This window comes from Sardina pilchardus, chromosome 17 (assembly GCF_963854185.1).
Source record: "Sardina pilchardus chromosome 17, fSarPil1.1, whole genome shotgun sequence".
Lineage (NCBI taxonomy): Eukaryota > Metazoa > Chordata > Actinopteri > Clupeiformes > Clupeidae > Sardina > Sardina pilchardus.
Genome location: NC_085010.1, coordinates 16,916,122 through 16,931,121, shown reverse-complemented (window position 1 = coordinate 16,931,121; position 15,000 = coordinate 16,916,122). Strand labels below are relative to the sequence as shown.

Here is a 15,000-nt window from a genome sequence, read left to right as displayed (position 1 = left end):
ACAAGGGGAGATGATCTGGACGATGTCCCTTTTGAGCAATTGATTGCTGGGAATGGACAAATTAAGCAATTAATCAAAGACTGTGGAAATAGAGTTCTTGTCTTTAACAACAAAAATAGGGAAGACAGATCACAGGTCTCTAAGCTTTTGGAGACAGTTGAAAACATGATCAAAGCTGACAGAGAGAACTACTTTACAAACAAAATGTTTCAGGATGCAGAGATTCAAATAAAACAGAAACAGGATGAAATACTGAAACAGAAAGAGAAAGAGGTGGAGGCTGAAAGGAAAAAGCTGAAAGACAAATTTGAAATGGAGATCAATAAAATGAACAAGAGATTGGAGGAGGAGATAAAAAAGGTGGAAGAGGAACGAGTGCTCAGAGAGCAAAATGAAATGAGCATTGGAGAGCAGTATAAGGAGAAGGAAAAGGCAGAAAAGAAGAAGCGAGAGGAAGATCTCATGAGAAAAGAGGAGGAAGAAAAACAAAAGGAGCAATGGAAGAATACATTTGAGCAGATGAAAGCAATGTTTGAAACACAACTGAAAGAAAGAGAAAAAGGGGACAGAGAAAAGTTTGAGAAAGAACAAAAAGAAACAATGGAAAAACTGAAACTTAAACAAGAAGATGAAAGACAAAAGAGATTTGAGGAAGAGCAGATGAGGAAAAAACAGGAAGAGGAAGACAGAAAGCAATGGGCACAAAAAATCAAAGAAACTGAAAATGAGAAACAAGAGATACAGGCAGATATTAGGGCAAAACAGAAAGCATGGGAGGAAAGGCTAAAACAACAGGAGCAAGAAAGAGATGAAAAAGACAGAAAAAGAGCAGATCAACATGCAAATGAACTGAGAGAACAAGAAAAAAGACATGAGCGAATGAGAAAAAGGTTTGAGGAAGAGAGAGAAAATGAAAGGCAGAAAAGAGAAGAGGAAAGGGCACAGTGGAAGCAGCAAGTGGATGAACTTGAGGAAAGGGGAAAATACATGGAAACTAAACTAAAAGAACAGTATGAAAGCCTGGAGAAAATGAGGGAAGAGAAGTGGAGACAAAGAGAATGTGAATATGAGGAGAGAAGACAAGAACAGGAAAAGAAATTAGAGATACTCAGACAGGATATTTTGAAAGAGAAACAAGAAAAGGTGGATAGAAAGTGTAAGGAAATGGAATATCAATATGAAAAAAGAATAAAGGATATTAAGAACAAATATGAAGCTGAAGCTAGAGAACAGGCTGAAAATATGATTGACCTCAGAGAACGTATGGAGAAAAATATAAGGGAGATGATTGAAAAACATCAAAAGGTGTTATACAAACAAACCAGTGTGGAATGTAAGAAATTCATGCACAAGAGCACAACGGAAAAAGATGTAGAAAAAGAAGCACTGGAGGAAGATATTGAGAGGTTCAAACGGCAGCCTTGCACTATACAGTAAAATATTCCTGGGAAATCAACATGCACATCTTGGTAACACTTTACATTACAGATCAGTAATAAGTGGGTAATGTTATGGTAATATATATGCAATTTCATGGTAATAATATTTTTAAAACCGTAATTTCTAGACAATTACTGTGTAATTACCATACAACAACAATGCAAATAACTTGGGTAAAATAAAATGGTAATAACTGCTGTAGATATGTACTTACCGAAGCAAGAAATATTTAGGATTTAATTATTGTGACATATTTCTGTAATTACATACCAACATGATGGTGCTATGAGGGACTAAATTACATAGTGACTTTTAAGTGTTATGGCACAATTACACAATGGTCAAAGTTTTTGTAGTAGTTAGTTTGAGGGTAAAATGTGACCTGTTATCTGTTCTTATGATGAGATGAATAAGGTAATTTCACAATAATTATATGGTATCAGGGCTGTACTGTTAATGATAATGTTGATTTTAGGCCTTTACATAGCCATACACAACACCTATGCATATTGCATAAGTTGATTAACTATTGAACTATAAATGATGTTCTATGGATTAACAGGTAGTTAGAAAAACAATTACAATATCTGTTTTTCAGATGGCTATGATAAAGTTGGGTCTTAGTCTTTTGTTTGTTAGTAAATCATTTGTAAACTATCTTAAAATGTAAATATCATTAATTGATGGGAAATGACTTGCATCAAACATTTTTTTTGGATGGCTATTATGAAGTTGCATCTTAGTCTTTTACATGTTAATAATCAATCTGTAAATTATCTAAAAATGGCAATCAATAACTGGATTGCAAACCATCTATAACAATGTTTATTTTAAGTTTCACCAGTTGCAAAATAAAGCATCAATTAACCATTTATAACAGATGGTTATTATAAAGTACCGGCTCAGGTATGTCATGTTGAATGCAAGTGTGACCAGAGCAGTAAGGGGTATGGAGAAAGAGGCTGTAAGCCAATCACAGTAGCCAGACTACGCCACCCCAGGCTTAGTGCCCAGGGACTTCTTTAGGAGAGAGTTAAATTAAGGTTGCACAGGTTCGAAAGCACCAAGCAGACAACAGTGAATTCCAATCAAAGCCAAGTTTATTGAATAACCAAAGGGAAAGGGGGAGGGGAGTAATGCAATAAGACCTGAAACGAGTCAGAGGTTATGAAAGGACAAAAATATGTATTATTGTAATTATTCTTATAATACTACCGTGTGGAAGTGGGGCCAAGGCTCCACTGGAGCTAAAAAGACACTATGCAAGACAGGGCTTACCTGAGGGAGACAGGCTAACTGGAGGTGTGCTCTCTAAGTTCTCGTCATCACACGTGCACTCGCACACTGCAAGAAAGTGACTTACCAGTGACAGCACAGCAGCCCACCACAAGCAACACTGACACCCCAAATGTGTAGCTACAGGGTCCCACCACCATGTGAGTCTCCCTCAAAGGGGCCCTCATCTGCCAAATAAACAAACAAAATAACAGCACCACAAGGGAGCAAAGCAGAATGTAGCGGTTACAGGACACAGAAGGACAAAATAAGGAAAACAAACACACAACAATCCCCAGCACCAGGCAGGCACTAGGTATGATACAGAAGAGAAGCATATGCCACTTATGCCCGGTTCAACATCACTAATGCAGCCAGCAACATGCAGGCGGACAAACCAAAAGCCACAACGGCAAACCAATAGCACAAACAGGAATACAAGCAAAACAGACAGACACTAACTTAATGCCCACAAAAACAAACCCAAAAAGACACGGACCGTACTTCAAGACGTCACATAATTACACCGGAGTAGACTAACTAATTAAAGACAAGACAAGACAGCAGCATGACCCACAGGCACCCAGCTTAGAGGATGCGGGCTGCGCTACCCATGTTCGTAGCGTAGTAACTCACAAGGCAACAGATGGACCGCACGCGCCCATGTTCAGCTACAGGCACATAAGAGAAAATGTTTCGACTCCAGAAAACCACACTACGGGAGATTTAAGAAAAGCATAAGTGCATACCTGATGGCCGAAACTGGTACGCTAGAGGGTTGCGACAGAGCTTACAATGCTTCCTCATACTTGTGTTGTTTTTTATACTGTGCAAACAGTAATCAGTGTGAATGAACTCAGGTGTAACTAATTACCCCGCCCCCTAGTTAGTGGGAGCAGACCAGTATGGGTGAAAACAGGGAGACGCATGAAAACAGTGTCCCCTGGCTACACAAGCATAGGCCTATACTGAGGGGATAAGAAGCAGATGCTGCACATTTTTGTTTGGAAGGGTACAATAGAATAAGTCTGGAAATACAAAATTTGATTAATTTATTCAAACTCTACTTGCAAATGCAAGTTCCATCAGTATTTACACTATTTCATAAGCACAACGACAACAATTGTTAGCAATGTGATAAATACAAAGTGCATCAAATTCCATACAAATCTTAAAGGACCAGATGGGGATTACACACATTTTTTAAACCCTTTCTACTACACAGCAAAAAAACAACAAAAAAACACTGTTCAGAACAGTGTCCATTAATCTAAAGATTAAGTTCTACTACTAGGCTAGCATTGGAAGACTAGTCCCCTCTCAGAATGTCCCTATGTGGTCTTTTCCTGAACAGTGATCGGTCCAAGTTTCACCCGACGCCCATATATTTCTAAAAGAACAGAAATGACAATGTAAAACCAGGACAGAAATCTAAAAAAATACTGAAAAAAGAAACACAGTAAATCAGAGTTTCTCTCTGTGCTATTGAAAACTTACCTTCAGCAGCTCTTGCCCTCCTGATGGGACATTGGTCTGCATTGCAGCAGCTACAGACCTCATCATTCCCATCAGCACTGTTCCACCTGAGAGCAGAAAAATAAAATTAACACACATACACCAAATATATTTAGACATAAAGAGGTCCAGTCTATTATTCACCAAGTCATCTGCCGATGCCGAGGTCATCTATTCAGTGTGGAGCTGAACAGTGGTATGGATCTACAGTAGTATGAGGAGGTCTGTATAGGCACACAGGCGCACGCACACACACACACACACCAAAACTCACCTGTCATTTTCCATGTTGTAGTGGCAGGCTTTGTGGCTACTTTCTGAAGCGCTAGCAGCTAAAACTGCTCGGAGAATGCAAGTTACGTAGAACTGTGGATAATTAAGATTATATGTTTAATAGCAGCAACAAATGGGGTCTGCTAAAACGTCTCTGCTTTGATTAGATTGAATGTCACTTTAGCGTCATTAAGATGTACATCAATTTGCCAACTCTGCATTCTTAGCAAATGCAGAATTTGTAACCGGTTCCTTACCGAGTCATGGCTTTCATCTGCAAACCTGAAAGCCTCAATTTGCATCTGCAGTTTCTCATCTTGTATCCTGGGCATGAACTGGGAGCGGGATGCCATCAGTTTGGAGTCAGACAGACACCTGTGAGGAGGGCCAAGAACAACCAGTCCTGGTGATTTGGTGACCAACATTCTGGGGGAACAGATCAGGCAGTCTGCCAAGAGACCTAGGTGACATTGGGCCATTAAACCACACAATGATCCAAACATACAGCCAAACAATGCAAGAAATGGTCAACAGAAAACAATATTAACATTTTAGAGAGGCCCAGCCAGAGTCCAGACCTCAATCCGTCAGAAAGTGAGCACAAGGCCAGAGTGATGGCAAATAATCGTTCCTGCCACAAAACCCAGATTGCTGTTAAAACGGTACTATCTAGAATCATTGTGGAGAGATGTTGAGGCTTGGTACAGTAGGTATTATAAAACCATTTTGAAACCAAGATGAAAATGCTTAATTTTTGTTGGATTCTATGGTTTCTCCCATTGTCCTACAACCTTTTGGCAGTGTCATTTTCGGTCAGAACAAACATATTGGTCAAAAGAAAATCAACATTAAATCAATATTTGCCAGGGGTATGAATAATTTTGTTCCTAACCGTACATTTTTCTTACCCATGCTTTTCAATGAGTACATAGCTTGTGCCAGAGTGGCTATCTGGATTAATTGCTGCCACACAGCCTTCAACAAAAACACGCAAAGGCACATGATTGTCCGCATAGACCAAGGCCTCAATGTTAATCATGTCCCCAAGGAAGTACTTTGTGGATGGCCTCTCATACCGCCAATCATCTGCAGATAAAGAAAAAAAGTAAATGAAGTAAATAGCAGATGAAGTTGAAGTGAATGGCATGGCATTTGCACAATGTTGCTCAGAACATAATAATGAAATAAAGCGAAACAAAAACTAAACAAACCAGTCATGAGTCCGAGAGAGAAGTCCACAACCTGATCAGATAGCTGGGGGGATTGGTAAGGGGTCCACATGGGCCTTAAAGAATTGCTACTCACATTGTGGAACCTGGGGAGGTAGAATAAGAGCACTGCACTGAGATTATGCTGAGACTCAGGTCAGGGGGAAAAAAGAAGAAGAAAAAAAGAGATAAGCACATTCACACACACACAGAAGCCCACAATCAGCACAGCACCATGGAGAAAGAATGTCAACAAAGAGTGACAATATTGAGACACAGTTTATGGGACAATACACTACGATTCTGAAACAGCCATTTCAAGTTATTAGCACAACAACACCTGCATATACACTATAAAAGTATTGGGTCACCTGCATTGACTTGCATATGAATTTAAGTGACAATCCATTCTTAATCCATAGGGCTTAATATTATGTTGGTTCACTCTTTGCAGCCATAACAGCTTCAACTCTTCTGGGAAGCCTTTCCACAAGGTTTAAGAGTGTGTTCATGGGAATTTTCGACCATTCTTCCAGTAGCGCATTTGTGAGGTCATACACTGATGTTGGATGAGGAGACTGGCTCTCAGATTCCACTCTAATTCACCCCAAAGGTGTTCTGTTGGGTTGCAGTAAGGACTCCGTAAGCAGGTCAAGTACACCTTTGAGATGAATTAGAGCGGAATCTGAGAGCCAGTTTCCTCGTACAACATCGGTGTGTGACCTGACAAACATACTTCTGGAAGAATGGTCAAAAAAACACATAAACAAACTCCTAAACCTTGTGGAAAGTCTTTCCAGAAGAGTTGAAGCTATTAAAGCTGCAAAGGGGGAACAAACATCATATTAAACCCTATGGATTAAGAATGGGATATCTGAAATTCATGTGTGAACCAATACTTTTTGGCAATATAGTGTATATGTGGACACATGTGGACACACAAATACAATCTGATCACTTGCAAGCAAAAATGTGGACAAGTCTGTCTCATGATTTCAGAAAAAAAAAGCTGAACATGGGACAAAGTGAATTGGGATACACTTACCTAGCATAGTGACACGTTATATTGATAGTAGCGTCATCGGTCTTCAAAATAGGGCGCTCTCCAATTGGGCGAGCATTGTAAATCAATGAGAAGGTATACACCATGACATCCTCAAACAACTCATGAAAAAGACCAAACAAAGTCAAAGTAGTCATTTAAGACATTCAGACCATTATAATGAGCAAACAAGATAGTTTATCCATGCTGGTACCTGAGCTGTGCCCCCACACTCATGTAATGTAGTTTCGAACAATAGCTCTTGCTTGGACTCATCCAGGACAGTTGGACCACAGCCACCCAGAGTGATATCGGCTGGATTAATAAGGTCTCCAGTGCCCAGGAAGTCCATCTTTACAGTCAGCTGGAGCGACTTCTCTCCACAGACAACGTGAATGGGCTGTGACGTCACCGGTTGCCTGAGCTCGGTCTTCTGGTCCTTCGGAAGAGTTTTTGTGGCATTTAGCTGTTCTTCTTGAGAACTCTGTGCTGGAGGATGTTGCCAAGTTTGACTGGAGTGCCAACTGGGAGTCGTGATCTCAGAAGGTTGTGGTTTTGGCAGGTGTTGTGGACCGTCAAACTGACCGGGCAGGTTTCCCCACTCACTAAACACAGCAGGTTTTGGAAAATCCATCTTCAGCAGCTTCTGTGGCAACAGCACTCCAGGACTCTGAATGAGAGGATCATTCAGAACATCTCGTTGTCTCCTGTAAGGGTGTAGCTCATACAAATGTGGTCTATGTGTGGTTGTGGCTGTAGGATGTTGTGGAGATGACCCATCAAGCTGGATTCCCAAAAGTTTAGAAAAATCAGTCAATGGTCTCTGGGGTACTTGAACTCCTGGGCTATGAACATGGACATACTTTGTTTGATGTGGTCGTCTCCTGTGAGGGTTTGCCTCACCATGTTGTGGTCTTTGTGTAGTTGTGGCTGCAGTATGTTGTGGAGATGACCCCCAAAGATGGTTTCTCAACACTTCAGAAAAGACTGTCAGTGGTCTCTGGGTTGCTTGCACCCTTAGGCTATGAACAAGAGGGTCATTCAGATTACTTGTTTGTCTCCTTGAAGAACTTGCTACATACGTTTGTGGTCTTTGTGTAGCTGTGGAATGTTGTGGTCCTTGAAATGCCGGAGCAGGCCAATATTCCCACCTAGCCTTCAGTGGTCTCTGCGAGCCTTTCACTCCTGGGCTGTAAACAAAAGGATCATCCATCTGAGGAGTCTGTGGCATTTTTGTTGCTCGTTGTGACTGTCCAAGCTGTCCATTCCACACATCAAACATGGAGTACTTCTCAAGACTAATTTTCTTTGCTGCTGGGAATACATGTGCTGCAGGCTTCAGTCGCTTTTGATCAATCTCATGTTGAGCATGCTGGTATTGCATTTCACTCCTGAAGTCTCTATTGACAGCAAGCTGAAAAGACAGAGAAACACTGAAAGCACACAGAAGTATCTGGAAAAAGTGGGCCTGCCACTGTGACCCCATTGCCCAAATTCACAAAGACTAAAACCCCAGCAGGTCTAAAGTTTCAAGGTTTAGCTACCTTACCCTACCTTAACCTTGAGAGGCTAAAGCAGCTGCTTCATAATGTGAATCAGGTGTGTTGCATCAAAGAAGATGGAGGACCAGGTGAGGAGGGTGGAGACTTAATAGACCATAGACCTCTGACGTTCGCCTACAAAAAAGCCACCATCTTTGGCCATATAAGGAGATCCGGTATCTTGAGATTTTTCCTATATGGGAAAATAACATGGAGATTTTGAATTAATGCAGCTGTTAAACTCTCGCGGGGACAAATAAGTCTGAAATGCAGACTTATATGGGCAAAGATGGCAGTTTGTAGCACAAAGTGTGTTTAGAAAAACGTCTGCATTTTAGACTTCTTCGTCCCTGCGAGAGTTTAAGGTGCGAGAATTCAAAATTCCTAAGTTATCCTATAGGAAAAATACTGGATTCTTACAGATGGCAGCTTTATTGTAGGCAAACTTCAGAGGTCTATTTAGCACCAGACTAAAAATGCTGTTCATAGATGAATATTTCATCTCGATCTTTTTCTTGAAATCTGCAGGTGTTATTTTAACATGATCAATGTATTGCCTCTTGGGGATCAATAAAGTATCTGTCTATCTTTATATCTATCTATCTATCTACCTACCTATCTATCTATTCTATTATGTAAAGTAATGTTATAAAGCCATTGAAAACTTGTTAGTGTAAAGTAAGTGGTTAGTAATTAATGATACAGGGATAGTGGTTTAAGGAGGGTGGACATTCTTTGCTGAAATGAACTTCAATAGCCACGTTTACATGGACAGTTTTTTTGTCATTCCGATTAAAACTATTACGATTGAAAATTTTGTGCCGTCTGTTTACATGGGGGGTACATTCTATTCCGATCAAGCGCTTTCAAATCTTTGATCGGAATAGCCGTTGTTGCCTACTTTTCATTGGGAAGATATAGGCCTAGCTGTCAATCCGAATGACCATATACATTGGGTGTTCATTCAGAATAGGAACGGATTACACCATCTCTTCCACTTTGATTAAAATTCTGATCGGATCAGGAATTTTCATTCCGATTGAGGTGTTTATATGACGATTTTTATTCCGATTGAGCTGTTATTCCGTTTCTAAGCGGAATAGAAGTTTCCATGTAGCCTATACGGAGCTAGTGACACCTGAGCCCCAATAGCCCAACAGGGCTATTTTTAAAAATAAATGAATAAGATACACCAAATCCTCTGAAATTGCTTAAATTAAGGAACATAAATCACAAGAAAATTTTTATAGACTGGGCATCATTAAGTAGCTGCCTTCATTCAGGCATCTGTACACAGGTTCAAGCAAAAAAAAAAAAGTTTGGTTAAATTAAAACTGGGATGAACAAACTATGCATAGTCATCAACCTCTGTTTTGCCAGCATTTGGGCAGCCATTACATTGCACAAACTCAAACTTCTAAGCACATTGCCCACTTGTATATTTCTCCCAGCGTGTTTTTGTGGGTATTTAACCCATTGCTTTGTTTTTCCTAGTGTGGAAATCCAGACCCAAATCAAAAGATTTAGGGTCTCGCTATCAGTAATGAAAATTGTTCAACTCAAGGGGCAGCACCAAGCATGCATTTGAAAATAGCACTCCACATAATTGGGATAACACAACCAATGTTTACAGATTTCAATGTTATGTCAAGCACCTTTCCCAAACCCATTTTTTTAAAATGCATTTATAAGCTACTTGGAGAGTTAGTCTGGGGGCATGTATGTACATGGGAGATCAGACATGCCTCCAGAGCTTAAGCTAAGCAGAACTGACTTTTCAGTACTGACCACTGTACCACTCTGTGGCCAAGAAACAGAAATCTGCATAAAAACAACTTGGGACTTCTCACTTTGAAGTGGGGGCTTTGCAGGAGCTCCCAGAAGAATTTTAATATGCAAAATGAATGATTGCATGGAACAAGTAAAACATTTCAAAGTCACTTCATTGTTGTATTAAGCCCAGGTGATTGATATTGAACAGCACTTCTCCAGAGTCTACAACCAGGTACCAATCTGCGTACTTTAGCACTCAGTACACTTTAATGAAGTACTGTGTGTTCACTAGTGTGTGCATTTCAACGGTTTATGGCCATCTCAAACCAAACAGATAACCTTTGAGTACTTGATGTTTAGGCTAGCTAACCAGAACGCTAACATTACCAACATTGTCCGTGTTTCCCAGATTCGTTAAGAAGCTCATTAGTGCTAAGAGCTTCTTAACGAATCTGGGAAACGCAGCCATTGTCGGTCTCAAGTGAACGCTCAATTTACTGGAGTTCCAAAGTGGGAATTAATACCTCCATGGTGAGAACCTTCCCTCTTCCTAGCTGCACGAACACACCTGGTTATACACAGATTCATCAACTGTACTAAATGAACGCAAAAAAGGGACATGATCTGAATCAAATATACACTTTATTATTATTACACAAACGTGTAAATGAAATTACACCGTCTTCTGTCATGCACCTGAAATCATGGGAAACTAAAAAGCCCAGGACTTTCCTTGGCTGGAATCCTCTTCAGGATAGTGATTGGTCCTAGTACTATAGACCTCTTAAAATCTGGAAAGATAAGACACATGTAAAATGAGGTCAAAAGCCTATTTAAAGGCCAGCACACTTGACCCAAGGCTCAGGTTCCACATAATGCATTGATCACAATCAGTATTTACCGTTAAGGCTTCTTGTCGTTCTTTGTGGGCATTTTTGTGCTTCACAGCAGTTACAGACCTGATCATTCCCACTTGCACTGACCCACCTGTGAAGGCAAAAGTGTTACATGGAGAAAGTCAGCATTAGGCTGGGTTGCTATATTCTGGTCATTTACATGTTGTATGCACATTCATGAAAATTAGATTCAGATAAACGAAGGGAGGGGACATCTGTGTTTACATCCATTGCCATGGCAATTTAAAATTTGGCATTTCTTATCAGGGAAATGTCAAACCACTCTGGGATCAAGACATAAGATCAGGGCAATGTTAGTGGAAACATGCTGCTATGAACAGCAATTTTCAACTTTAGTCTCACTTTAGCAATTAAAATGGAGGGTTCAGCAACAACTAGCAAATCAAATTTGTATGCACATTTCAAGTGTTTATTTTCAAATGGAAAAAAAATGGTCATAAAGAAGTTGGATGAAACCCTATAGGCAAATAACTAACTCCAGAACCCACCGGTCCTTTTCCTTGGAGAAATGGCATGCTTTATGTATGCCATCTGCAATACTGGTGTTCAATACTGCCACAAGGGTGCATGTTATGTACAACTGGACAAAAACAGAAGTAGATTAGTTAGAATTAAGGTTTAGATGGCTCTCCAACACATTACATTTAGCCTATAGGTGGATCAAAAGGACACAAATCAAGACCAATCATTATTTCTGTAACAATATGGGCAATGATTCTACACATTCTATGCATTGTCCATCTTTAGACAGGCACTTCTAATGCGGTTGAATATTTCTGGGTGGGCCCACACAAGTGTAGTAAAAAGCTAACTTACTGCAGGTAATGAACAAAAATAGTGTTAGCTAATTAAATATTTCAGTCAGACTATACTGTAGAGTCAAATCCGGTTGAATTACAGAGACTGGTCTCAAACCCCATACTTCCATCAGTACACTGCTAGTGTGCACTTACTTATTGTGCCCACTTTTTGATGGCTAGTATTGTCCCAATATCAACACTATACGTAAACAAAGTATTTGAAGAGTGCAAGTAGGCGGTTTGAGACACAGCCTGGAAGTACTTATTACACAAGAACCCTTAGTAGAGGAGTGATGCTAACCGGACTCTTGCTGGCACCAGCAAACCTGAAGGTCTCCAACTGAAATCTCAACATGTCATCCTGTGTAGTGGGCATGAAGCGAGAACGAGAGTTGGCCAGCTTCGAGTCAGACAGACACCTGCATTTGCAAAAGAGCAGCATTAGAAAGATGCCTTAGTGTCCACGCATTTCATGCAAGTCCTGTCCCATTACAGCATTACAACACCACATGTCCTGAGGTATCCAAGACAAGAATTAGTCCTCAGAAGCAGTGCAAGCACTCACAAGGACAGGATTTAGAACAAGCCAAACTGTTGTGGGTATTGTGGGAAATGGTTGAACCCATGGAGGTATTATAAGAACTGGAGAAAGTGAACAAGTCCCGCCCCCGCTCATTTCAATGGGAATGCTAGGCTAGTGAAAATTGCCAAAATTGAACGATTTTTTCAGGCTTCAATATGGCGTTTCAAGGGGCTCGTTTCCGGTGCCGTTTTACTTAGCCAATTAAGTGCCAGGTTACTGATTTACGTAAGGTAGAGAAGGAGAGGTAGTGCCCACACTAAGCTCGTGCATGAGCTAAGAGTGGAACAGCCACCAATCTGCATGAGGAGAAATGGCACCGGACATGCGTTTCTGGAAAATAATCGGCAAAGCTAATCAGTCAAATCCTGACACCCCTGGTTGAACCAGAGCCATAGAGGGGACACATTGGTGTCACCACCACACCATCAAAAGTAAAAAAAAAAAAAAAAAAAAAAAAAAAAACCTCCACATTGCTGAATGCCTGAAACACAGGAAGGCAAGATGCATTTCTGGGTGCTGGAGGGCACAATCAATTAACTCATTGACTACAGACCAAGTCATTAGCTGTTGGTTCAACATACTGCACTCACTGCAAACTATGTGCCTGCCAAAATGTCCAAATAAGCATCTCAAGAGTTGGATACAAGCAGGAATATTCCAGGTCCTGAATTAATGGAAACTTAATCTGTTTGAATGAAACTGATTAACTGCACTTACCCATGCTTCTCAATGAGAAAATAAGCAGGATCAGCTTGTTTGCCTAATTTCAGAGAAGCCACACAGTCTTCCACAAATACATGAAAAGGAGCATGATGGGACTGATTAACTGAAGCGGCAATGTTCATGATGTGCCCCAAAAAATATTTGCCCGAAGCCCTCTCAGAAGTCCAGTCATCTGCAAGAGGGAATCAAAACTTTGAGAATAAAAGCCATTTTAAAAGGCAATACAGCACTTTCCTCAACATGCAGACAACCTGTGTCTATCCCCCCCACCTCTCAATTATGAAGACTTCATTAACAATACAGACCAGTCATAAGCTTCAAAGAAAAGTCCAGAGTTGCATTAGAGGCTTTAGTGTGGTGGAGGGGCATCCAGGTCGGCATTAGGCCACTGCTGCTCACATTTTGCAACCTGTGAAATAGAGATAGTGCATTCATGTGGATGGAATTGGGAAGGTTCCCACTTTGGAACTCCATATTTCAGAAACAGTGTTCACTTGACAACAAATGGGCAACATTGCCAATGTTCATAGGCAATCTAGCCAGAAGGTTAACATCACATACAGTAGTTTACTTGAAGGTACTATGAACAGTACTTTCCAATCACATGGGCTTGTAAGTATAACACAAGTCCATTTTTTTTTTTTTTTTTTTTTTTTCTTCACCATGTTGAGGGAGGTTCCTAGCTCAGATGAGACATCTACTTCCCTCCAAACCATAGAATTCTCCTACATCTCAGGTTCTCATGAACACACCAAGATATAGGAAAATCATATACCTGTGAGAAACTTATGAAGCCAAGCACAAGTTGGAAAATCCCAATTTAAAAATATTTGCTTACCTCGGGTATTGACATGAAATATTGACCACAGCATCACGTGTTCTCAGAATCAGGGGGTTCTCGGTGGACACTGCTGTGTAGGATAGGGTAAATTTATAAACTAATAGGTTATCGGTCATCTGTAAAAGGGGAGAAAAAGTGTGGCAGTCAAGCATGGAAAGAAAGCCAGCATTTCTGTGGAGAACCATATGCAGGCAGACACACCCAAATACCTGAACACGACTTCCGCACTTGTGCAGTTCAGTCTCAAACAGCAACATGTCAGAGGAAGAGTTGAGCCCTGTTGGCGCACAGCCACCGAGTGTGATGTTCGATGGACTGATCAACTGGCCTGTCCCAAAGAAGTCCCTCTTCACTTGCAGGTGGAGCAGACTCTCACCGCAATGAACAATGACAGACTGTGGGGCTTCTGGCTCCTTAACGATACGTGGAGGAAGAGGGTTTTGGTCTTGAAACGACTCCGTGATTGTCTCACTAGTCGGAAGCTCATCAGTTAGGGTCTCACGAATTGGATAGTCATCAGTTAAGGCCTCAATAGTCGGAAACTCATCAGCTAGGGCGTCACTAGTTGGAAAGTAATCAGTTGGAAGCTCGTTAGTTGAGGCCTTACTAGTCGGAAGCTCATCAGCTAGGATCTCACGAATTGGATAGTCATCGGTTGAGGCCTCAATGGTTGGAAACTCATCAGCTAGGGTGTCTCTAGTTGGAAAGTAATCAGTTGGAAGCTCGTCAGTTGAGGCCTTACTAGTCGGAAGCTCATCAGCTAGGATCTCATGAATTGGATAGTCATCAGTTGAAGCCTCAATGGTTGGAAACTCATCAGCTAGGGTGTCACTAGTTGGAAAGTAATCAGTTGGAAGCTCGTCAGTTGGGATCTCACTTGTTGGAAAATAATCAGTTGGAAGCTCAGCAGTTGGAGCTGGACTACGAAGTATTCGAAGTTCTGGACTCTGGATGGGATCATCTGCTGAATACTTTGTTTTCTGAAACATCTTAGCGTCAGGAAACCTAGTTACCCAAATAGCCCTCACAGGAGGTGTTGTGGTTGGTTGTTGTGGTTCTTGATGATTAG

At 40.9% G+C, this 15,000-nt stretch overlaps 3 protein-coding genes across 3 annotated transcripts in view; 1 reads left to right on the top strand and 2 right to left on the bottom strand.

The window, feature by feature from the left end:
- The window catches only part of LOC134061997 (GTPase IMAP family member 7-like), a 4,706-nt gene extending 597 nt beyond the window's left edge, over nt 1-4,109 (top strand). Inside the window, exons 2-3 of the mRNA XM_062517871.1 lie at nt 1-692; nt 4,070-4,109. The exon at nt 1-692 is cut by the window's left edge and continues 392 nt beyond it. Of these exons, the coding sequence (XP_062373855.1) occupies nt 1-692; nt 4,070-4,109 (732 nt within the window). The remainder of the gene's footprint in view (nt 693-4,069) is intronic.
- Nucleotides 4,110-4,646: 537 nt separating this feature from the next.
- LOC134061996 (uncharacterized) lies at nt 4,647-8,304 on the bottom strand. The gene is made up of 5 exons (XM_062517870.1): nt 6,968-8,304; nt 6,757-6,875; nt 5,715-5,818; nt 5,412-5,589; nt 4,647-4,878 (listed from the first exon to the last, which is right to left on the bottom strand). Exons 1-5 carry the CDS (start codon nt 8,237-8,239, stop codon nt 4,647-4,649), a joined length of 1,905 nt encoding a protein of 634 aa, XP_062373854.1. The 5' UTR covers nt 8,240-8,304.
- A 2,386-nt stretch (nt 8,305-10,690) lies between these two features.
- LOC134062627 (uncharacterized) overlaps nt 10,691-15,000 on the bottom strand; it is a 4,681-nt gene continuing 371 nt past the window's right edge. The window contains exons 1-8 of the mRNA XM_062518710.1: nt 14,141-15,000; nt 13,929-14,047; nt 13,396-13,499; nt 13,085-13,262; nt 12,086-12,203; nt 11,473-11,564; nt 10,969-11,054; nt 10,691-10,858 (exon numbers count right to left, since the gene is read on the bottom strand). The exon at nt 14,141-15,000 is cut by the window's right edge and continues 371 nt beyond it. Of these exons, the coding sequence (XP_062374694.1) occupies nt 10,770-10,858; nt 10,969-11,054; nt 11,473-11,564; nt 12,086-12,203; nt 13,085-13,262; nt 13,396-13,499; nt 13,929-14,047; nt 14,141-15,000 (1,646 nt within the window). The 3' untranslated portion in view covers nt 10,691-10,769. The remainder of the gene's footprint in view (nt 10,859-10,968; nt 11,055-11,472; nt 11,565-12,085; nt 12,204-13,084; nt 13,263-13,395; nt 13,500-13,928; nt 14,048-14,140) is intronic.

What these genes read in the sequence shown, in the direction of transcription:
- LOC134061996 (XM_062517870.1), bottom strand. Translation starts at nt 8,239, where the DNA reads ATGGGGTCACAGTGGCAGGCCCACTTTTTCCAGATACTTCTGTGTGCT. An exon ending in AGTGTGGGGGCACAGCTCAG is followed by an intron (nt 6,876 to 6,967) that starts GTACCAGCATGG and finishes CTTTTTCATGAG; the next exon opens with TTGTTTGAGGATGTCATGGT. An exon ending in GTACTCATTGAAAAGCATGG is followed by an intron (nt 4,879 to 5,411) that starts GTAAGAAAAATG and finishes CCCTCCTCACAG; the next exon opens with GTGTCTGTCTGACTCCAAAC.